The sequence below is a fragment of the Thunnus maccoyii genome, chromosome 17, assembly GCF_910596095.1.
Source record: "Thunnus maccoyii chromosome 17, fThuMac1.1, whole genome shotgun sequence".
NCBI lineage: Eukaryota > Metazoa > Chordata > Actinopteri > Scombriformes > Scombridae > Thunnus > Thunnus maccoyii.
The window spans coordinates 8459867-8485056 of record NC_056549.1 but is presented as its reverse complement, the minus strand read 5'-3'; the positions used below and the strand labels follow the sequence as shown (position 1 = coordinate 8485056).

At 39.5% G+C, this 25190-nt stretch overlaps 2 protein-coding genes across 10 annotated transcripts in view; one reads left to right on the top strand and one right to left on the bottom strand.

The window, feature by feature from the left end:
• Positions 1–8010, bottom strand: part of vsnl1a (visinin-like 1a) — a 40673-nt gene extending 32663 nt beyond the window's left edge. The window contains exon 1 of one of the 3 annotated variants that reach the window (XM_042390944.1): positions 7930–8010. The gene's annotated coding sequence lies outside the window, so the exon portion shown is untranslated. Of the gene's footprint in view, positions 1–2916; positions 2938–3631; positions 3711–7929 lie in introns of those variants that run through there. The other 2 variants (XM_042390945.1, XM_042390948.1) reach the window with 2 other exon arrangements.
• Positions 4792–25190, top strand: part of LOC121882592 — a 63604-nt gene continuing 43205 nt past the window's right edge. For 4 of the 7 annotated variants that reach the window (XR_006092124.1, XM_042390938.1, XM_042390941.1 and 1 more), the window contains exons 1-6: positions 4792–4957; positions 7174–7220; positions 7509–10648; positions 11588–11737; positions 12473–12553; positions 13283–13421. Coding sequence is in view for 6 of the 7 variants with exons in the window: in XM_042390938.1 (XP_042246872.1) it covers positions 7528–10648; positions 11588–11737; positions 12473–12553; positions 13283–13401 (3471 nt within the window). In the remaining variant the exon portion in view is untranslated. Of the gene's footprint in view, positions 4958–7173; positions 7221–7508; positions 10649–11587; positions 11738–12472; positions 12554–13282; positions 14046–25190 lie in introns of those variants that run through there. The other 3 variants (XM_042390940.1, XM_042390937.1, XM_042390942.1) reach the window with 3 other exon arrangements.

The window sequence follows — 25190 nt, the reverse complement described above, 5'->3', positions numbered from 1 at the left end:
CTGAAAAAAAGGAAAAGCATAATAGGTCCCCTTTAAATTTAGATTCTGACAATGTCTTTCCAAATCATTTATGTCCTCTCTTTTCAAAACATTCATTCAGCTAGAAAATTGGTGTGCCAATCTTTCTGTTTAAGAACTTCAATGAAAGCTATTTTGTACTGTACTTAGTGCAAAAAAAAAAGAAAAACCAGTACATTTTTTAAACAGAAATTGTCTCCCCTTAAAATAAACTACCTAAATAGATTTGATAAAGGATTCATGGATCTGATGCTCTGTTCGGATTCAATAAAATGCTACTGACCCCCACAAAGTCAACGCTTGCAGAATAGAAGGACGATAATGCACAATATATATATTAGCAGGTGATGTCTGCAGCAATCATTATGAACATGCAGTTAGGGGTTAAATAATTTTGTCTAAATATGACAACTAAAACCTAACCTCGTCTTCATCTACATGTTAAGCTACCGGTTATATCCCCCGTTATAAGAAGGATTTCTCAGTGCGGCAATGAAACTGAGGAGGCAGTGCACTCTGACCACATGCTGCAAACACTTTTCTGTTACAATATAGGCTGTCAGACAAGATGGGCTGAGCCGCAAGACGGCAGCTGCAGCAGGAGACAGATGTGTCCCAGGAGAGATGTGAGCAAGACACATGACAGCCTTGCCATTATGTCACTGTGTGGGCGTGTGTGCTGGCAAGTGTGTGTTTGTGTAATAGAAAGACAGAGCAAATACACATGTATTTAAACAGAATGTATGGACAGCATGTGAATTAGTGCATGTTTTCATGTATACAGTATATAATGTATTTCCCACCTGTGAGGAATGCAAGTGTGCACACCATATGTTTCAGACTGCATGTCTGTTACATATTTTTGCATATAGAATGAATATATGTACATCCCAGGACTGCAGACATCATTAAGAATTAAGCTTAGGTGCTGCATTTGAAGGCATCACAAGCACTTTATGAGCATATTGTCGGCATATATGATGCTGCAGCACACAACATGCAAAACCTCTGGGGGTGGATACATTTTAAATAAAGATACTGACTTCCGATGCGGCACTAAACGTTCATTCACTTCGAATACATTCACAATGTGCTTACAATAGCTCACACCGCATAATAATGTGAGTGTTACTCATTACTCTGTCTTCCTTCATTCATGCAACAAGCAGCAGAGCTGAATCTGCATCTGTATTGTGTCAGAGTGCTGCTGGTGGCCCAGCTTTACGTCACAATACGAGCTATTTTTCCTTATCATAATGTACTTGGGCCACATTAATTAAAGCCAAAAGGCACCATTTAAGTACATCACACGCTTTTTTAATGCCGCCCCCTCAGCTGGCATTATAAAACCGGCAACTGCACAACCTTCAAAGTGACGCAAGTGGAAACATGGTGAGGTGGAGCAAATTCAAAACATCATCCTCCTACACGTTTACTTTTTTTGTTTGGCTATACAAAATCACAAATTGTTCTTCAAATAGCTCAAATTTATGATCATATTCATCCTCCATACTTTTCATATCCATGGCAACATTTTTCACCCCCCCATCTGTCCGGTCACTGTTCAACATCGACCTTATACTTCTAAAAAACCCCAGAAAGGGAGTGAAAACTGTCTTTAAATGTAAGATAACTGAAGAAAATCTCTCCGCTCAGCAATGTCTCAACAGTCAACAGCGTACAGATGTGAGAATGATGAAATTCCTTCTCGATACACCATCTTGCTACATTGGATAAACAGAGAAGAAAGTGCACCCTTAATAAAAGATGAACAGGGAAAAAGACCTAAAATTCAATACAAAAAAGGGTAAATGCGAGGAAAGCTGAGACGCGTGACACTCTTGTTAGCACAAAACACTGAACACACCCCCTGTTAGCGGTTAATTTTATGCGTGTTAATGTTTTGCACCAGTTACTCACATCTAGGCCTACAGAAAGAAGAAAAAACAAAACGGACAGCTGGTGCATGATCAGCAAATGTCAGTGCTTTATTTTAGCATGAGAAATGAGGGGCCGAGACTGGGACAAGACACTCTGGGTCAGTCTGCAGTGCAATGCAGAGCAGAGAACCATAGTGACACCAAACCTGAGTCATAGCTCTTTGTCAACTGTAGTAGAGTCCACTGGAGCGTCACCAAGGCAAAAAAAAATCATACAGTTATACATGAGCAAACAGGTACAGAGATATGAAGATATATTATTGAATAAGAAATTTAAAAGCCCTGTGAAGAACCAGCAGACCTGCCCCTCAGTCAGGCGGGAGGCTATTACATAACACTGTGTCCCTTTACCATCATTTGCCAACAGGGGATGACCTTGAGAGGAAGGCAGAGCCCCGGCCCAGAGAGGCAACATCAGACAATAATGCGGTTTGAGGGTTCGATTCAGGCAAATCTGGTAGCTTTCTGTGTAATCCTGCTCTCCTTATTGTCTGGAAATATGTGTGTGTGTGTGTGTGTGTGTGTGTGTGTATGTGTGTGTGTGTCAGTGTGCAGGAGAGGTGGGGGTACAACAATCATAGAAGGGCTGGTGGATGAGATGTGGTCATCCCTGCATTGATTAGCAAAAAAAAAAAAAAAAAGTATCTGAGGATAATGATGGTTAAGGAGACACACCACACCCCCACGTTCCACACTCACACACATACACACACCCTTGCAACATCAGCACCAGTGCCAAACTACACCAGGATACATCACCCAACATCGTGCCATGTCAAGCGCAGCCATCCCACGCGCTGCCACAACCCTTATCGACTAAAATCAGACATTCTGCATTGATAAGGAAGATTGCATAAAGCAGCCGTCACCGATGCTGATTTTCTCGTTTCTCTTCACTTTTGTTGTTGAATCAAAATCTGGTGTACTGTGTGTGTGCGTGTGTGTGTGTTTTTGTTACCTCTTGGGGACCCTTTCCAGTATAAACACCGACCTTGTCGGGACCAGTGGTCCTCATAGGGACCAAAGCCCGGTCCTAATGAGGCAAAATGTCATATCTGAGGTCCTGGTTAAAGTTAGTGGTAATGTGTGAATTGGGATTAGGTTAAGGTTAGGATTAGGCATAAATTAGTTATGGTTAAGGCTAGGGTTTGGGTTAGGCTGCCCACAATGAATGGAAGCCAATGCAATGTCCTAACAAGGATGTGTGTGTGTGTGTGTGTGTGTGTGTGTGCGTGTGCGTGCGTGCGGGCATGTGTGTGTATGTGTGTGTGTGTGTGTGTGTGTGTGTGTGTGTGAGAGAGAGAGAGAGAGAGAGAGAGAGAGAGAACGAGAGAGAGAGTTGGCAGTGAGAGTAAACCCCAGCAAGACACAACCAAGTCTAATGCTGATAAATCGCGGTTTTGCGTGCAAAACGTGCAAATGGAATCAGAAACTGATCAAACAGCTACCGTTAGCTATGTTGTTAAATTATATTGTGTCGTTATTGTAATTTATGTATTATTATGGAATTCAACCCACTAATAAACCCATAAATTAGTCTTATAAAACCAAAAGGATGACGCACCAGGTTGCATCATGCAGATATATATCAAAAACTGAGATGTCACTATGCATAAAACAAGATTTGCTCCATGCATCATTCAACATATTGTTACACAGAGCATCCATCCTACCTGAAGAGAGAGTCAACGGGAGAAGTCCGGTCCGATGTCTGGAGTGGTCCAAAAAAAAAAAAAAAAAAAAACCACAACAACTGCGAGGACGGACAAAAAAGAAGCGATTCAAACGCTGCTCCTCTGTCGAGCCACTAGTAGCTGGAGATTACTACTGAGCTTTTTTTTTTTTTTTTTTTTTTTTAAATTTTTGCACAATTTTTATATTATTTTCTGCAGGAGAAAAGTCAGCCTCGACAGAAAGTGAGCGGTGCAGGTCCGTCGGATGATGCTGCTCAACACACACTGCTGCTGGTGTACAGAGAGGAGGAGGAGGAGGAGGATACTGAGAGAGAGAGCGAGGGACAGAGAGAGAGAGAGAGAGAGAGAGAGAGAGAGAGAGAGAGAGAGAGAGAGAGAGAGAGAGAGAGAGAGTATATTAAATATACATTAAGAGAAATAACATCTGTAGTAAATGTTTCTGAATAAAGTACCCTTTATAATATTGTATTTGATATGATTGTTGATATTTGTATATTATTGTACATTTATTGCTAATCATCTGTCAATGTTAATAATTTTCTGTAGCCTACTGCTTTGGCGGTATAGGTTTCTGATCTGTCATGCCAATAGAGCTTATCTGAATTTGAATTTAAAATGTGACAAATATAATAATACCAGAGTGGAATACTTTAAGACATTCGATTTGTTAATCCCAAACTTCACAAAGCTAGGACAATGAAAAGCAACAGATTCTACTAGCAGAGGGACATAAAGCACACTCAGCTGCACAATATGTGACTGCATGTCACAAACTAAGGGACGCATACTGTAATTAAAACATCACCAAATGTGACAAATAATTACCTTTACGTAGCCTATTATACGTATAGTTATCTAAGCCATTGATTACTACTGTGAATGACATGTTATTTTTGTATTATTTTATTTTAACACTGTTTCTATGCTTTGGCAACATTGCGACTTTTCATAGGAAGGAAGTTAGACCCGCCCTACTCTGCCTCTGATTGGCTAGTACTGGTTGCCTTCGTTGGTTGGGATTGGTTAGGTTTAAGCATGAGGAGTGAGATTGGTTAGAATTCGGGTTAGAATATCAGGATAAGCCAATCAGAGGCAGAGTAGGGCGGGTCATGACTTCGCTCTCCTGGGGGAAAAAAAATCGCGTCCTGCCAATGCAAAAAGAAGCATTGAGCTGCGTTCAAATGCCGCAAAAGTTTGGCGCCACTTGCTGGTCAGTCAGTCCGGTGGCGCTTGACGTGTTAAATATTCTGGCTGGTTTGGTTGCTTGTCAGGCTCCATACTAAACTAACTGACTAACTTTACAAGGTGAGTAAATAATTATAGCTGAAAAAAGGTCAAACAGTACTATTGAGGTGTTGGCTAAATGTCATAGTAAAGCTAGTCTTAATGGAGAGTTTGACGACAGCTAACTTTGCTGGCTAATAGTACTGTTTTATGCCACATAAGTTAATAATATAAATTCATCATATTAACACTGCAGATAACTACAGTTACACTGCTGTGAACTGAATATCTAGGAGATACAAAGAGTAAATTCATGTTTGTCTGGAAAAGAAAAATATTGTACTTTTGTTGTTCTCGCTAGCTAACTGGCTAAAGCTAGCATGTAATCAATCAAGCTATGCTAGCATCAAGTACCAACAAAATGTAACCTTCGCAGCTAACTTGAGAAGACTTTTTTAAAATTGAAATTGATAATTTAATAATTTATATCGGTCTGTCATCAACAACAGAGACGATTAGGTCATATAAAATGTACATGCTCTCACATACATACAGTATTTATATTTGTATACATTTCTATACATAACGTCACCCACACACATACAGTCTGCCACGAAGCTGAAGTTAGCTTAAGGGAAACATAAATAATGATATTTAGTGGCAGATTCTCCGTTTTTGCACCAGTTACACTTGTGTAAGAGTGTTAGACATCATAGCAAAAGCCTTAACGCAGTTTAAACCCACTTTCAAATTTGTGAAACCTTTATTTTGCTTATGAGAGCACAAAAAAGAGCAATGTCACTGCTTTTTTACCCATCCAGACCACATTAGACCAGGTCCAGATCAAAGAGCACTAAATTTAGACTTGTCAAATCTTGACTAGATTAACTAGAGACTCCGGAGACTCGTTAAAACACAGTTTCAGATTTTTAAAACCTTTATTCTATTTGTGAAAATGGAAAAAGGGCGATTTCACTGATATTTCTCTATTTACACCACATTGTACCAGATCCAGATGAAAAAACCACTATACTTAGACTTGTCAAATATAAAACTGTGTTTGAATGAGTCTCTGGAGTGTCCTTTGTAATCTAGTCCAGATTTGACAGGTCTAAGTATAGTGGTTTTTGATCTAGACCTGGTACAATGTGGTATAAATGGAGAAATATCAGTGAAATCACTCTTTTTTTGTGCTCTTATAAGCAAATTAAAGGTTTCACGAATCTGAAAGTGGGTTTAAACAGCATTAAGGCTTTTTGTAATGATGTCTAACACTGTCACAAGTATAAGTGGTGAAAAAACGGAGAATCAGCCACAAAATATTAATATTTATGTATCCCTTAACTTCAGCGTCGTCAATCAGTGTTACTTTAATACCACAGTTGGAACCATTGCCTAACTGAAGGAGTTATACGCTGTTCTTGTTAACACGGCATATACATGACATAAGTGTCTGTTCGTACATTTAAACCAGTCCTCCAACAATCCAAATCTATTCTAATGAAGATATTTTTTTTTAATAATGTGAAGAAATTGACATGATGAATATTACACAAAATATAGAGGGATAACTTGAGTGTTAGTAGAAATTTTATCTAATATCAATATTCCATTATTCTATTATTATTCTGTTAATATTACCTAACCATCTGAGGGCAGCACAGACCCTAGACTCTTTTAAAACATGCTTAAAACCTTTTTATTCACGAAGGCTTTTTCATCTTAACTAGTTATTTTCTTTATGTTATATGTTTTTAATGCTGTAGCACTTTAAAGAGCAGTACAAATTAAATGCAACATTATTATTTTTATAATTATTTCGTCTGCTAATTTAAAGTCCACCCACTACAAAGCACTGACGAATAGATGTGACAGCAGTAACATCTTTATTTGAAAAATATTTTTAATTATGTTACCAACATACTGTAGATTGTTTGATACTTCAAAAATAAATCTGAAATGCTCATTTTAAATAAAGAATACTAATTATTTAAACAGTCAAAAACATGTCGGTATGAGTGACAGGATGGGCTTGTAATTAGTGTATTCCAGCTAACATGAGTATAGGAAGCACATGGACGAGACATTGTGTTCAGTCTAAACAAAGCTAGCATTGTCAGAAACTGATGCACTGCAATTCCACATTGTGGCATTAAAGTAAGAAAGCAACAGAAGAGCGATAGTGCTATAGAGCCATTTCTGTATACTGTGCAGTGAATTAGCACCATGCTGTGTAACAAGCTGTTCTGGTATACTGTCTGAACATTATGTTGTTGTGTCCTATATTTTCTTCAAAGGTTTGCTGTGAGATTACATTTGCTTTGAGCTGCAAGTTTGCTGTACGATGAGTTAGTGTAGCTTTTACACATGTGGGCTAAATAGTTGAAAATGTGGACTGTGTAGTACAGGCTGAAGTTTTCATCCATCAGCCTATTTGGAAAGTCTTGCTTTAATGTGGAATAGTTTTGGTTTTTTGGGTTTTTTTTCTACAAACGTGTTATCTATCAAATCAGAAACTATACAATGAAGACATTCTTGACATGAGTGCATACGTCTGATAGAATAACACTTACTGTTCTGAGTAGTGTGGCTTTCAGATGCAGTTTTCACACTCAAGCTGTTTCTATTTTAGGTTTAGATGATAGAAGAAAATGGATAAAATCACACAAGAAGATATCAGTCCCCAATCTGTGAGAGAAATTTTGTCACCACTCTTCCCGAAACGACCAAGGACAGACTGCACAAATAGTGGGAAAAGCAGGTTTGACATTCCAGAGTTTCTGACATTTCGGAAAACCGTTGGCTCCCCATCATCAACGAGTACCTCGCAAAAGAATTCAGGCTTAATACGCACAGCAGAATATGGGGATATGCAAGATGAGAAACCTCATGAGCAACAGCAAGACACTAAATTAAATGTCACCCCTATTACTAAAGTGAGTTCTTCACACACTAACTATAGACACACAGGATCATTTGCAGAGAGACACTTCCTGCATCTGGAGAAAGATGAACAGCCTTCGGTTACTGAAACTGACAAGCTTAGCTCATACCCAGCAGATGATGCAGGTGCGGTATTAGCAGAGTCTCATTCTCCAAAAGACTCCAGCGCTGACACGTCCAGCCATCCTGATTGCCGGCAGCTGGGGAAATCACTCGAAGACGAGCCCCCTGGTGGTTGCAGCCTTCCCTTTGGAAATGACGAAGATGGCAGACAGGTGCAAAATAGTGTCAATCAAATCCAAGCAGTCGCCTTTAGTTCAAGTGATGAGGAGGTCAGATGTCAGTCTGATTACACTTATGAAGATGTGCGACATGACGTTGGTTGTGATACATGGAGCCAATCTGCTGAGGTTGAAGGGAGTAATCAGAAGGGGGATGAGCAAGGATTTAGTGAGAATATCTTTTTCAGCAAGGAGGAGAAAGAGGGTAAGAGTCACATGTCTTCCAGTGATTATGGAGACTCTAAATCATTCTGCTGTAACCCTGAAGAGGACCCCATTGGGAACTTGACAGAAGGTGGAAAAAATTACCTAAAAAAATCTGAATTGCAGATTCGAGAGAATGAAAATGGTGCCGTCTGTGATGGGGAAACAAAAGAACAAGTCAATGAGAACAGCATGAGTAAAAACCTCATCTCTTCTGCTGCTAGTATTGAGGGATCAGTTGTTTCTTATGATGTGGCATTAGCCAGAAATATTGCAATTGAGAGTGCAAGTCTTGAAGTCGATGACTTCTGTGGGGCAAATGAAGAGCATGCTGCGGGCGAGATGATAGCCAAAGCTTGGAGTGAAACAGCTGATCACACAACAGAGACTCCAATGCCTGCAAGGATCATTCAAGAGCCTGCTGAAGGAGATAATGATGCAGGCTTTCTCAGTGTAATTGACCCTGCACTATGGAGTGAAACTGACAGGCAGGCTGCAGAGAAATGCTGCAACTCAGAGAGCACTGCAGGTGTAGAATTATCTCAATCAATAAGAGTCTGTGAGACGGAAACGCCTCTCCCACTCTGTTCTTACGTCAGGCCATTACAGAAGATTTCAACTTCTGACCAGGCCGGGCAGTTTTATAACCAGAGCAGAACACAGCAGGGCAAAGATGAAAAAGAGAACTTGCGTCAGTCATACGCTGAACCCCAGTCTTATTCCTTCACCACCTACGAGACACACAGCATGCATGGCGATGAAGGCAGCTGTCGTTGGGAATCCAGTCCCAGCAGTAGTCCACACAGGCCCGCAAAGCCCCTTCCTGCTGGGGATGAAAGACAAGAAAGCTATGGTACTGTGGGACATCAGTTGAAAGAGCAGGATCAATCAGGCTGTTTTTCTGTCAGTCTTGACCCCCTGAAGACACAGAAGGTTGAATATTCACAGACTGGCATTGTCAGAATGAATGAGACAACCGTGTTTAAAGAAAGAGAAGAAAGTTTTGGAGAAGAAGAAGTCATAACCGATCAACTCGGGAACTCAGCAGATGAAACTGAACCAGAGGAAAAACGGTCTCAACAAAATGACGTAAAAGAAGACACGATCAAAATCTCAGCTGTTGTCATTGATTGGACAGAGGGCGAAATAAGTACACGTGGCAACAAATTAACACTTAGTGAGGACGAACTGGGGAAAAGGCTGGAGTGCTTGTCTGATCACCCATACAGTGCTGATATTTCCTTGATGGAGGGGACAACTCAGGAAAAGGAAAGTGTTGAAGGAGAAATGAAAACCGACGATTACTCAGAGGTGTCTGTGAAATCTGAGGACGATCTGCTGCATCAAAATGAACATGAAGCAGACGTGACTGAAATATCACCTGATGAATGCATCAGTGATGAGACAGAGGGCAACAAATTGACCTCGGGTAGTGAAGATGAAGAAGGAAACAAGCGCAGTTACTTATCTGAATACCAACTGAAAACTGAGACATTCACTGTTGAACATAAAGATGACATTTTTGGCTTCAGTTTCCCTCCAACAAGTGATGCAGTTGTGCCAAGTCCACATGATTTAAGCCAGAGATGCCATTCAAAAATTACTGACAACTACCCCACAGCTCTAAACTATAATGACAGATTTTCCCCGGTGCCATCTGCCCTCTACGACTGTGTGCCGGGGGGGTTTGACACTTTCGAAAAGATCCAGCTCTCACCAGATGATGACGACGACGATCATACCGGCCTGGGCAACAGCCCTCTCCTCACCAGCTTGCCCGGACAGCTGTTGAAAACACCCCAGCGACAAGTTTACCACTCCATGCCAGTGGCAGAGAGTGACGAGCACGGGGAGATACCAGAGGAGGAGGAGGAGGAGGAGGAGGAGGAGGAGGAGGAGGAGGAGGAGGAGGAAGGCGAGGAGGGGGTGGAAGGATATGAGTGTCACACTGAGAACATGGCAAATGGATATCTGAACAGTGATACAAATTGTAATGAACTTGCAAATTTCATCTCCGCAGCAGATATCATGGCTGTAGGATGGCCAGAGCAACAACCCAACTGTGACTCAGACCCACCGTCAATGTCCTCCGCCGTTCCCCCTGGGAGCGACAGTCCAGCCTCTGACGTGAACGAACCCCCCGAATTTGAGATGAAAAAACAATTCGACATGGTCTTAAAAGAGCTGAAGTTGTTTTTTGACATCAGTACGAGTGATTTTGCAGGTGACGGTAGAGAATTGTCACCCGAGCGGTGTGGTGATATAACCGAAGCCTCGGAGGGCGACGCCTGTAAAGAACACCTCAACAGCCCAGAACTGGGACGCCATAGAGACACATCATCAAGTAACTATAAACAATATGATTCACTTTTACCCTGCAGTTCACAATCAATACATTCAGACACTTTATTTCATTAGTAAAAAACAAGTTCCAGTAGTATTAATAGCGCCCTTTAGGCACAGTTACAGTAAAAACATTCATGTCCCATTCAGATTAATTGGCTATTCATGTTTCATTTACCGATTTAATATTTATTGTTTATGCCCAGTATGGACACTGTAAGCACCTTTTCTGTACATTATTAGGATTATATAAAGGCCATAATACCCCTAAGGGCATTATTCTCTTGGTGTTGCTGGATGTTGTATCACCATCCAAATAATAATCACAATAGAGAGATATTTTTACTGTTTTTTCAGTAACGTTGCCCGTCACCATGAGACACATATCATGTTACAATAGCAGGACAAAGATTTGTCATCTGAGCCTATTATTCACAAACTAATAAGTACAGTATCATAATATTATGAGGATACAAGATACAATATAATTAGCGTACATGTCCAAACTGCGATAGCTCTTTGAGCATCTGAGCCAACTGCTGTAGCCTTACACCTCGTAGTGGCTTTCAGTTCAGTCAGTTTAGGTTTTTTTTCTTTAAATTTTCAAATTCTGTAAAACAATTTGGGCGTGAGAAGTTGTCAGAAATAGTTTAGAGAACACGGTCTTTAAAAATTCCTCTTCACATTTTTGACAAAACAAGTATACTACATTGTGTAGAAGCATTGATCAGCTTAAGTTAGATGATTGGATCAAGGGGAAACACTTGACTGTATAGTATGAAATATTTCATAGAGAAAAGAATTGACCATGAGGCTTTAGAACAGGCTGTCAGGTTATTGATTGCTCTTCTTTATGGATAACAAAGCAAACGCTGCTACGTGTCCTGCTAACTTCTGTCTGCACTGTGGGATAATACATCGTTGTGTGCCTGTTGTTCAGATGATGCTGATGAAGACCACAGCCTGGAAATGTGTGGAGGTGATCCAGTGGTTTCTTGTATCGCTGGCAGCCATGACGGGGAGCAGGAGGTGCCCTTTGGCAGCCACTTGTGCCAAGAAGCATCTGTGTACACTGCAGAGAAACACAGAGGTTCATAGTTCTTCTTTTTATACTTTATTGTTATTTTTGACAAAACAGAACAAACGGACCAAAGGATAACAGACAGGGTCATAATAGGTAAAGAAAAATACTTAACATGATGTAAAAGACAGGAAATGAAAAGAAAATGGTTTTTTGTGTTCATGATTCTCCTTTAAAGTCGTAGCGGTTCTTATGACTTTGACTCACACAAAGCTGAAATACTTTTGAAGGAGGTAGGATCTTCCACTCAGTTTTAACCCAAAGTCCATTCTGTCAACTGAACCAGTTTACTTCTTTTTTAAGTCAGAGTTTTTGGCCGCTGTCCAAAAACTGAAAGAAACCAACAGAAAAAGCGTATTTTATCTTCAGCGACAAGCATCAGAGTCAGAAAAACATCACATGAAAGCAGTTTAGTCGGAGCTAACTGTTGTTTTATTCCATTTTTTTCAGTGTTGCGTGGTTACCGCTGTTTTTAAACAGCACTGGGTGATAGACTTTAAAAGGTCAGCTAGGTTAATTCAGCGAGGAAATACAATTACTTTTATTGATTTGTCTTTTCACGTTGCCACAGCTTCCTCTCATGAACGATTACATATTCATTTCCCTTTCTAAATAATCTGCGGTGGAACGATAACACCGTCATTAATGCAAAAACGTTGTTTAATGGTAAACGGAGCAACAAAATAGACAAAATTAGCCGATTCCTTCCTGTCTGTCTCTTGACTGTCATTGCATTCCTTTCAGAGCCTCGGGAGACGGAGCAGAGAAGAACAATGTGGTCTCCGTCCTCACTGGGTCCACCATTCTTGGAACAACTGAGCCACAGTGAGTTTTAAATTGTAATATAATGTAAATCCTCTTTTTTATTATTGACAAAATGGTGGGTTCTCTTTGGGTAAGAGTCCCCCATTCAACATTAAAAAAAGAAAGGACATTTCAATATTTGAACATATTGTAATGACTGGTGTGCAATGTCATGAGTCAGTCTGGTTTTAAAGTTATTCATTTTGGCTTTATATGCTACCACATAACCCAGCCACCCCCCAAACTGAAAAAACCCCCCAAAAACAGACAGATAAACAATAGACAGTAAGCATAAAAGTGCACAGTGTTACACTTCATCCAGTCTCACTCTCTCCTTCCTCTTCCTCATTCTGCTGGTCTGCACTGCATTATGAACCCAAGTGTGTCTGCTGGGAGTAAAGCCGGCTGGCCTCTGAATATTTAAGAAGAGAGTCTAACAACCTGCTTACCTGGAAATTTAATGTCTTCACCTTGTCACTTCAGTTCAGGGCAAAAACATCAGTCTAATAGCGCGGCTACTCTCTCTCCGCACTTTGAGAAGCGTTATGTTAATCTCGTCAGCTTTGGTAAAAATGCTGAAAACATCAGGAAAGGCAGTATGTGCAGTTTTTTTAGATGTTTCTGTATAACCTTAAATATAAAACAAAAGCCTGAACGCTAAGTGGGGCTTTGGGCATAAACAAATCCACACCCACTGCTCAGCACACAGGATGCATGCAGGACTGATGCATACAGTGTTTTTGTGTGCAGGACAGGCAGGTCAGGCGAGGAGACTGGAGCCTCTGAGAACCTGCACACGGCCAATCAGGGTGGGACTTTCAAAGAAAGCCAGGACCAAACACCTACACCGTCCTCACCCCTACAAATGAACACCCGAAAAGCAATTAAGGTGATGCGTGCATGAATGTTTTGAAGCTCTTAATAGTTTTCTTTGTTGCCGTGTTCAACAACTGAAATGTTATTCTTGTGTTTTTGGGAGTTGTTCTGGTTCTTGAACATTTTGTAAACTGTTTAAGTGTCCTGTTTCACATTCTCATATTTTATATTTACACACATCCTCTCATGAGATGTTCTCATATAATAACAGGCTGTTGCCTTTTGCCCCCTGAGCTGCAGCTGCAGCAGTGGGGGAATAAGTGATATGCCCAAGAACACCTTTTTGTTAATGGAAGAAATTTGCACAAGTGGAAAAATATTCTGTTTTTTTTTTAAAAATTACCAGTATTTATATATTTAACTGTTTATTTATTCGTCCTTTCCAACCCTGATTATCGTAATGTTTATACATTCCTGTTGGTCTCACTTGCATGCATTTATATATTTATAAGTTAATATTTATATGAACCAGTTTTTACATATTTTGCACTGAATGAAATACATTCGCTTTTTTATCCAGGTTTGCTACATATAATTGGATGTTATGTGTTTGACTGTAGGTGTACTGATACAATATGCAGCTTGTTCCTGTCTTGTGTGGGCGTATTCAGTAAATGAGCTGACTTACTTACTGTTACTGCTGCGTTCTGTTTTTTACCAGTAAAAAAAGGGTTCACATGTATACAACATATCCTTGAGCAGCTCTGTGGGAGGTTAGCTGGAGTTGAATTCCAGTGTTGAGCACTCTTCACCGTTTAATTAAATAACATAATTGTGTATAAAATGTGTATTTCATATAGTATACACAACATAGATCAGTACTCTTTATTATTAGAAACAGGGAAACAGCATCACAAACATTTATTCACTATTCCATCATTTATAAAAACCAGAGACATTCAGCGTAAACCCATGTCTAATTTAATTGTCAGCTGTGGATAATTTCTATTTGGCATGACTGAAAAGCTTCCTTAGCAGAAACCTGTTTGTTTATTCTATTAAAGGTGTACCTTTTAACTCATAATTACATTCAGCCTTTCAACAAATTGACCAGCTAAATGTACTCTTTGTTATCATAACAGACAAACACATTACAGTTTTAATAACATCCTACCACTACTGGAGCGTAACAAAATAATTAATATTAAAGAACTCATTACAAATTCATTTTTTTAAAACTCTTCTGATAAGACCGTTGGGTAGACTAAACTGGTGTCTGAAAAGCTGATTTGTAGCTCATAAATCATAATATAACTCAATAAATGCTTCACTGGTTTCCAAATACAACAGGTAAAGAGATACTGAACTGATTTTAACATAGAGTCATAACACCTGTTGTGTTGGATGTCGACACTGTAGGAAGTAACACCTCAGCTCAAGTTATAACAAGATGTTTGGGTTTGTTTAGTTGCCGTTCACAGCTTCTTAAATTTGCAGGTAGTCTTAAGTCTGTCTGTATTTCGCAGGACATGTTTGACACATGCTATATATCTAACACGTTGAAGCGAGGAAAACACACAGCTTGACTGCAGCTTTTTTGGTTCAATAACATACCTGTTTGCATACTGTCAGTCCTTACTTTGCTTTTACTGTGTTCTCTATAATGCAACTTGTTTCAAATTGATAAAACAGAAGTTAAAATCAAATTAAGGACAATTTGCATTCAGTCGCCAGTAGCTTTCCTGCTAAATCTGCCCACTGAACTGTTTTAATATGAAACTGAATTTGGTTTGTCGCCTTGAACTCCTCTTTGTAAAGGAGCGAAAATAAAAAACTACATGACACGTTTTGTTTCATCAAGATTGATCAGTATTTTTCTTTTGAAGCTAGCTCAAATTGTTCCCTTTGTGTTAGCGGGAGTCCCCTTAGTGTATTTCATAAAAGCAATTTGACCAATGTTGTATTCACTGATGTTTTTTGGAATAAGACTTTATTCATGTCACCCCGATTATGTCTTTGAATCAAAACCGTGGGGTTTTGTCCAGTAAATCTAAGAGTTTTTTTGGGAGCATTCTCTTTCAATGAGCGAGGTGCCTCAGCTGGCAGACAGGCAAGTACAAATCAAAAAGAAACAACGCCATGGTTTGGCTTTCCAAAAATAATTGGATTCAGACGCTACACATTCAATCTGCCTTTTTAATCAGGCACAGTCTGTGACGGCTGGGGAGCTGAATTAGATTTTTTCTTTCTTTTTTCAGTTGATAATGACTTTGTCAGTGCTAGTTGTGTCTGAATGATATTTGTTGCAGGGCTTAATCTTCACATGGATGTTTTTTACCCCTTTAGCTGAAAACTTATTCTACTCAGTTGTTCGTAATGACAGATTCTCATTCCTACAAACTGCTAACTTCTTAATACATTATTCATACATCAATTTTCTATTATTATAACAACTTAGTGTTCCACTCATTGGAACAGTATTTCATTCATTGTTATTTCATGGCAAGGTGTTGCCCCACACTTTGTAATAAAGGTGGCAAATTAATTACACTTTTACAGATAATGAACCAGACTGTTAATATTATTAGTATGAGGAAAGTCTGGTCTGTTCTAAAAATGTATTTGGCCTACATACTGAAGGTATAACTTAAAGTAGACTATGGGAATTCGGAAATACACCAACTGCTGCTTCTGCTGACGGATGAAAAAATTGTGAGATCACCTATTTAGAAAGTTTAGATTTTCATAGCATATTGCTGCACTGCAGGAAATAGGCCCCTTTTAGACTCTTACACCCTCTTATTTATAAATATTTCAATTTCTTTACATTGTAATATCTGATGAATCAAATGAGGATCAAAAGTGGGTATAATGTCACATTTTTGGGAACATGTGGCACAATGCCACAATAGGGTAAGAAAAAATAACTATTTATCACCTTTAAAAAGCATAATTGATGGTTTAAAGACATATTTTATTTTATTTTTGCTTAAGGGAACGTACAGTCAGGCAGAATGGATCTAAAATCAAGTTGGAGAGGCAGTTCTGTAGGTTTCATTAGTTTAGAGCCAACAGACATAAACCACATAGTCCTGATAGAATTAGATATTTCTTAAACCAAAAATGATCCATATTTGCCATATTTATGATAGTACAGTATGTACAGTATGTTGTGAAGCGTCAGGTGGAAGGAAAGAATAACATGTAGCTGTACAGTATTTCTTATGAAAAGGCAGAATGCAGAAAATGTGATGCTCATCTCTGTTTTCTTGGCCAAAAAACAACTTGTTGATGTTCCACACAGAATAAAAACCAAAGAAAGGAAGACCGATGTGCATAAAATGTGTTTGAGTTATGACATAAAGAAAAAAGGGACCATATGGATGTTCTACATATTTTCAAATGTATAATTAGTTTTTTTTTTTGCCTAATGGTTGCAGTGTTGTCCATAAAATAAAAATATTTTGATTGATTGATACATTATGAGAAGGCTGCAATCATCCAAAAAATAGGTTGACAATTTTCTTTTCCTTTTTATACACTAGATGTGATATTAGATAAATTTGCGTCTGCTGCTTCTGAGTGTAACATGAAAGAGACATTACTGCTTTAGAAACAGCAAGGAGACTTCAAAGGCTCCAGTGGAGCCAGAAGTTATCTCTCTTTTTCTTCTTACAAGTTCTTACAAAATTACTCCTCCCCCAACTTCTCACAAAAACTTCACTGTATAATTCACTTACTGCAAATTATGAGTTCCCGGTATAACCGAGGGATCCGAGATGTAAAACAATATCCGAGATGAAACCTGGCAGTGATTTACGTTTCTATGTTTTTAATTTCCTCCCCACCACCAAAATTAAGGGGATTAGGTTGCACGCATTTGTTTATTTTCATTAGGCGGAATGGAAGTCGGGTATTATCCCAGCGTGAGAGTCCAAGTAACGTTATTATGCTCGTGGAGAGACCTTGAAGATGTGGAGCGCACACACTTCCTCCTCCCTTTAAGCCTTTTGAATCATTTGCATGGTTCCTCTATGTATGAAGAGTCCTATACTTAGAAAGCTTATTACTGGAAAGCCAGAGGATAATTAATGGGCATCAGCTGATATAGCTTCAATATTTCAACGGCTACCGAGAACGGTTATTATACAGCTTTGAATTTCTACTTCCTCTTTGGTCCGGGCTTTATGCAGATTGTGAATAAAGGGAAAATGTGAACGATGCAAAAAGCCAAAAATGAAGATAATGGCGTGTTTCTCCTGTGCAAGGTAAACACAGTGTTACCTTTTTCTTTGTGCTGTTATATCAAGTGCACACCGGGGCTGTCGTTATCAAAAGGTTGTTTATATTGTGGGCAGCGTTCTCAGTACAGTAGCTGATTTATCTCTGCATTATTATCAAAGGAGGAGCTTTGGTATTTAACTATCTGCAGCAGCCTATACAGCGTCTTTTTTAAAAAGCAAACAAACAGCACTTAAGCTAAGAGTTTGCCTTTCACACACATTACAGCAGTGTATTTATTCTTACTGACACACACACATACACAAACCTAGCCTGCATGTATTTGCTGCCTTTGCCGGATCAATAGCAATCACTGGGCCACAATAGCAGAATCAGATGATCGACTAGGACTCTAAAAATACACCCGAATATCCATCGCCTCCGCACACTAATGCTGGACTGTAATGCAGCAAAAGTAACCAGAACTAAACATTTTTGATTATGTAAATGTCATGAAATGGATACTTTTATCAAAAGCGCATTAGACACTTAATATTTATTATGATTGGCTATCACTGTGAGATGCAGCTGTGGCAGAGAGCCTGTAGGACAAAAACGGTGTTCAGTGGGGGGGTTTCATGAGTTTGAAGTTGTTAAATAACACTTGATTTATCTCACCAAACATCTAAATAACCTCCGAAGTGAACCATTTGTGAACACTTGAAATACACCCCACTGCTGCTTGCTGTGGTGCAGAGCAAGATGAAGGGTAGCGGGCCGAGAGAAAGGACAATAAGAGGATTTCACAGTCGAGTGTATGACACAACTTTGCATTATTGCTTCGCTTCGCTCCTGAAAAGCTGTAATTAAATTGGCGTGGACCGGACGGGAGAGTGTCTCGGAGCGACAAACAGCGGTGTTGGTTGGATAAACAGGATCCTCGCTGACTCGTGATAGACTCTGTATGGGAACTGGAGAGCCGCTGGTGTTAGAGGGGGGATAAGGTGGTGACCGAGACAGCTGTCTTGAGGTTTAATTAAAGGTCTTCACATGGAGTGGTCAATAATACTAACATTGCCAACTTGTGTGGACTTAATTTGGATTTTGTGTTCTTTAATTTGTTTACACTCCTCCATACATTAAAACTACATCCACTCTGTAAGATTTACTGTAAAAAACAACAACTTGCAGGTTTAATTTATTACTGAATTTATGTTTATCATTTGAAAAGTTAATGTATGATGATTGACGACTACGGGTCAGAGAGCACAGAGTCATTAGTTTTGGTTAACTCCTTTACTTGCAGAGTCATATTAATATTGTTAAAAAAAGCTTTTTTGGTTGTGTGACATCGTGTCAGATTACATCACATGAGGGAATCAGTTTTAGGCCCTGCTGAAGCATTGCAGTAGTTGGTGGTAGCAGCTTTGTGAGTCCGTCTGTGTTTACTAGTTTTTCTTTTGTATTTCACCGTTTTTCATCATTGGTGAATTATTGTGTTTGTGCAAGTTGGACAATCTGTGTGACAGTACTTACCCCAAAACATACAGATGGATGACAGATGAAAAGAAAACATTGTCTGAGTGTTTAATAATTTCATCAAACCAGTTTGTCCTTTGATTTACCCATTTATATTTTGCTACTGCAAAACAGTAGCATATAAATGTGATTTGTTGCAGTTAATTACATTTGTATGGGTTAATTATGTTGATAGTTACATGTACAGATGGTGAATGGTTTCACTGAAGCCTAATCAATCACCCTGCAATAGTGTACTTTCATCTGCACACACCTGCCAACCTCCTTTTGTGCAGCACCTGCACTGTTTCTTTAGGCCACAAACTGTTTAGTGGTTTAAATGTCAAAGGTTGTGATGGGTTAAGATTTCCTTACAGCACAAATTACAGCTATAACTGCTGTAAGTCATATGATGTACCTCAGATGTGGTTTTGCAAGTGTTTCTTTAGTGTTTTGACTTTATAGGGCAGAACAGGACAGATTCTGCCATACAATAAATCATCATTAGAGTCTATAACATCAAGTGCTGTTGTGGGCATCAGGAAAATCTGCTGCTAAGCGGTGAGGCGGATGGTTATTTTAGTGAGGCGAAGTCCAGATGAGTGTGTGGAGCCTGAATCAGGGCCAGGGCCTATCAGCTAAAAGAACGTAGGAGGGGCCATTTAGTAATGGCCAGAATTAACAAGTGCCAAAATCTCTCATAATTCCATTATGGTACTTCATTACGTACATGCTGCGGGTACCGTTTTAATCCACCCACACACTAAACACTGGCCTTTTGTATCCCAACTGTCTTCAGAGTTCAGCTTTGAAGCTAAATACTGTACGTTGCTATTCAGATATGCAAAATGTAAAAAGAAAAAAAACACGCTGTTGTACATGAAAATTTATGAGGAAGAAGGAAATTCGAGCCTTTGATTGGCGTATAAATGAGCAAACTCAACACAGATTTTAGAAGACATTCCCTTTTGGCTGATTAAACAAGACGATATTCAAAGTGTGTGTTCCTGCTAAAGCACATCCACTGAGCTGACATGAAAATGAGGGGCTGTCATAAATTCACCGCACCCAAGGACTAATCGCCGTCTGCCTCTCGGCTAACCCCACAGGCATGATGGGAGAGGGCATTAAGCTGCGGAGGACTTGCTGAGGGAATTTGTTCCTTCGTCTTAGATGACTGTAGTTTTTGCACTTAATCTGTTTTAAAACAGCAACTGCTTTAATGGGCTGCTAATATTAAATGATATTAAAAGAGAAGTCACTTAGAAATAAAATATGCAGGTCACGTCCTGGAGAGTCGATCTGTTTTAGAGCAGCTCCCGTGGACTGAATGTCATAGAAATTGATCATGTTTTAAATGGGATGAGCTTTGCTTCTTCTGGGGAAACTGCTGGATAAAGCTGGAACGTGCTGCACACGCTAAGAAAATTGGATTGAACAGAAAATTGATGCCTTTTCTAAGCAGATATGGCAGCTCTCTAAACCTCAGGAACAGTAGCAATGAACGTTTCCAAGACAGTATTATTGAGAATTTCATGGCTGCCATTTCACTGTACAGTGAAAACAATTAATCTGTTAATTGTGGTTGTGTGACTGGTTCACCAGCCAGTAAATGCTGCAGTCTAGAAGCTTAGCGGTGCTAGCAAACACAAAAGACATGTTATTTCCCTTCAGCTTTTAATTAGATTTTTATTTCTTCTCAGACACTGTGAAGCATTATTCTTAAAACTGGAGACTTTTTGAAATGGTTTGGTGCGCTCTTTACAAGAACGCCAGGCACACGCTACTGTCCTTAAAGGACCAGTGTGTAAAATTTAGTGGCATCTAGCGGAACAGACTTGGCATGTTTTAATTAGTGTATAATCACCTGAAAATAACAATTGTTGTGTTTTCGTTACCTTAAAATGAGCCCTTTATATCTACAGAAGGAGCAGGTCCTCTTCCATGGAGGCCGCCATTTTGCACCGCCATGTTTCTACAGTAGCCCAGAACGGACAAACCAAACACTGCCTCTGGTTCGTGTTTTTTTTCGAGTTTCGCTGCCACCATAGTGGAGGTGGACGGGGAGGGGTATTCAGTTGGTTTCAACCTCACAGCTAGATGCCACTAAGTCCTCCACACTGTTCCTTTAACTTAGTTCGGGTGTGTTTTGGTCACATTTGATTGACAGTAGCAGAGAAACTTGAGGAAACAACCCAATAACTGTCATCACGTTTTGATTTAAATGTTGCTAAACTCTGATTAGTCAAGAAAATTTGTGACCTCTGCATTTGCAGCTTAGTCCCGTACACTTCAAACTAGCGAGAAAACCCAGAACGAAAACACAAACACAGAAATCTCTCATTTCAAATAACCAGAGCTGCTCTAATGTTGATAGAAAACAGTGTGTTCATGAACGATACCATTTCTCAGGAGCCTGTTGAGAAAATACATTTTCAGAACCTTTAATGCGAAGCCAAAATCCACACAATACACACAACATCCAGCCAAATGACTACAGGGGTTACTACACTTGGAAATTAATGTTATGCGCTCGTTAAATTATAAAGGGGCACCACCTCCATTGATTATTTAATTAATTAATTAGGAGGAAAATTAATTACATCAAATTAATCAGTGAAAGTGGTGAACTCTGAGTACAAGGAACCTCGTCTCTGTTGTAAAGGAACACAAATACAACGACTTGATGATAAATCAAGATACTTATTGAACTAACAAGGGATGAATGGAAACACTAAGCATATATACATATATACAACTAGAATGAATGAATGCATAAATGAATGGGTAAATTAAATGAACAAGTTATTGCTGACAGAATGAATGAATGAATTAATGTTATGTAAAATGAGTCAAGATCCCAATGAGGGGCAATTAACTCCAACTAAAGCCAATAAAAATTAAATTTTGGGTAACTCTTTGCATCAACTGAGACAGAAGCCTGATAGATGGTTTTCCTACTGTTTCCGTGGTGATAAAGGGCTGATGAGGAGGGCAGACTCTGTGATCCTCGGGTCACCAGGGTGATAGCCGGATGAGAATCGCTGCAGCAGGTTCAATGAAGCACTTTGTTTCACTGCTTCCCAGCGTCAGACTCAGCTTTCAAGAGAAATGGAAAAAAAGGGAACACAACGAACAGGCCGTGACTGACGGCTGGCTGGGTCGAGAGGAGCAGAGAGGTGAAGAAGCAAAAGAAGCAAGCCAGTGAACAAGCCAAAAAGCCACGACAAAGAGTTGTAAAAACCTCTTATAGTCGAGGAGGCACGTTTTGGAAGAGATCGGATCCTTGGCGCTCTTTTTGCTGAACGCCCTGATTTCTTTGTGTGAAGAGAAATCTGGCCTTCAACTTAAAGGGGAATCATTTTTCCTGTAGAACATTTGAAAGCTACGCGCTTGCAGATTGGATACTCACTCGTTCTGTCAATGTGACATATCATGAAAACCAGCAGGAAACACTTAGAGAGAGATAGATATTAGAGAGATAGATATATATATTAGATATTAATTAATCAAATAAACACAATAACATCAGTACCTTTATTTTCTCATCTGTAGCTAAGAACTAAATAACAGTGGAGCACATCTAAAGTAATACATGATCCTTGCACTCACTGGTTATACTGGTTAATATCAAATACACTCAGGTATCTGGTAAATTACCAGACTTTTAAGCAGAGTTTGAATTTCCATAATATCAAAATGTTTTGAAACACAATAAAAGTCAACATTGGTTAGACAGATCATTCATTAGACATTCATTGTGAATAAAAAGAGGATAGTAAGACAGCGACTCCCAGAGAGGAATGTGGACCCAAAAACTTTAGAGAAAGTGAGCTAGCAGAAGGAGAGAGGATGGTCCATCCAGGTTGGGGCAGTCTGTTAGTATCTGACAAGAAAAACAAAGTTTTCGTTAATTCCAGCGGTCCGTTTTCCCTTCGTGGCTGGAAAAGGTTGGGTTTTTATTTCTGTTCAATGTCTTTTCCTGACGTCCTTCATGCCTTTATGTCAGAGGTCATTGGGTCTATGTGTGTGTGTGTGTGTGTGTGCTCCTGCATGTACACAGACAGACTGTTGGACCAAAAGAAATCATAATGTTTTTGAACAAATTTTAGCTTACTCTTATATTCCTGGGTTTGTCGTCTACGTGATGGTGGAAACAAACAAAGTAGAAAATGTACAACTTTCAGAGTTGTGGTGTATATATTTAAAGGCATTTTTAAATTTCAAGTACTGTTCATAAATAGAAAATATAAACTTCTAGGGACAGACAGAGGGGTTGACGTGTTTAAAGGGTGTCATAATGTGTCTAGATGAGGCCTGTGCTGATTGGCCGACAGGACATGCAGCTCAGGAACAGTAGAAGAAGACTAGATTTCACTCTGCTATCAGTGTTGCTGCATGAGTCACATCAAAGAAAAGTAACCTTCCTTTGATTTTCAGCAACATCAGTACTGATCCAGAAGGTGCTGAGCTGGCACAATTAAGAAGCGTTATTGGTCTTGATCAATGATGATTGATTGGGGTTTTTTTGTTGTTTTTTTTTTTTTTTTTTAGACCTACACCTCAGTATCTGTTGCTCTGTTTTAATTTGCCTGGCTGGGGGTCTTGGAGTCAGCATTCCCTCTGGTACTTAATTAGGTGTATTTATTTAAGCTGTGGGAGAGAGGGGAAGCCGAGGGGAATTGTCAGTGAAATAGTTTATAGCGCATTGATCCTCCAGACTAATTCTCATTCCACACAAGCCCCCTCCAGTTCACCACGTGATGCCGATTCCCTCATTGATCTCCGGGGTGCCGTTCGACAACAGTCGTGACGAAACGGCTCTGGAAACTGCAAGGTTGTTTCTGCAGCTGCCTCCTGCACTTTATACACGCGATAACAGACAGACGTGATGGATACAGTATATATTGTACTGTTTCACATAAATCATCAGGTGATTGGTGGTGGCAAGCGGAGACAGTGAGATAGTGTGGAGAGGTGCAGATGACTGATTGCATGTGAGAATAGGAACATTGGTGCTGTATTATTGCATCAGTCTAGGAAATCTAACCACCAAGAATAAATCTACGGTTTGAGCGGATAATTTAACATGTGCACATCAGAATTTATAACTGAAGTGTTGCCTCTGACTGCTGCAGAAAATAGCCTTTCATTTGACTCTTTAACGATTGGGCAACCCCAATGGGAGACACTTTCCTTCTACGTTGCCAGCCTACATCACCAAACGCTTTGAACACCCAAAATCCACCTCGACCCTGACATAATCCAGGCAGCAATTACCCATTTTCCTCTCAAGTGCTTTGACATGATGAAACATAACCATAAGAAACGTTATTCACATCTCCATCATGAACATTTTTTGCAACTTTGCACATGGGTTCATTACAAATGTTTCCTCATTTTGCAGATAAAAACATGATCAAGGTAGCATTACATTTCTGTCAAAACGTGTTTGCTGTTGCAAATACAAGTAGTATGTAAATGTTTTAGGAGACAGTGTTGCAATTATATTTTCTATGATAGACAATTGCCAAACATGACTCCAGACCACACTGTGTCGTTTTTCACTAAAGTTTTTGTATGGATTAAATAAATGAGATATAGGAAATAGGGCGTAGGTGCAGATCCAAGTCTTAATTCCATTATGGGCAGGTGGAGACGGGGCGGACTTCAATAATGACCAATCACATGACCTTTAAATGCAGCAAGAGGTGAAATGGGGGAGAGAGACTGAGTGAGAGAGAGAAATGAGTCCAGCTTTGTGAGGCCCCTGATGTTCCAAAACATACATTCAGGACACCCCAAATATTAACATACATCAATCCAAATATGCTGGCTATGGTAAAAGGAAGATAAAACTGATGTGTTCTCGTGTGCTGCAGATGCTGGTAACCGGTGCCGCCGCTTATTTTGATTAATACATTTAAACTCCACAGTTCTACTCCTCGTCTGCACATTTGAAGTCATTTATGCTTTCACATACATACAATATCCTGAAATGAACAGATACAAAATGAGATTTGACACTTGACTGTAAGTGACATAACTGAAAACTCATTGTAATGATCCGTGTGACATGACAGATAAAATATTTTGATTATCT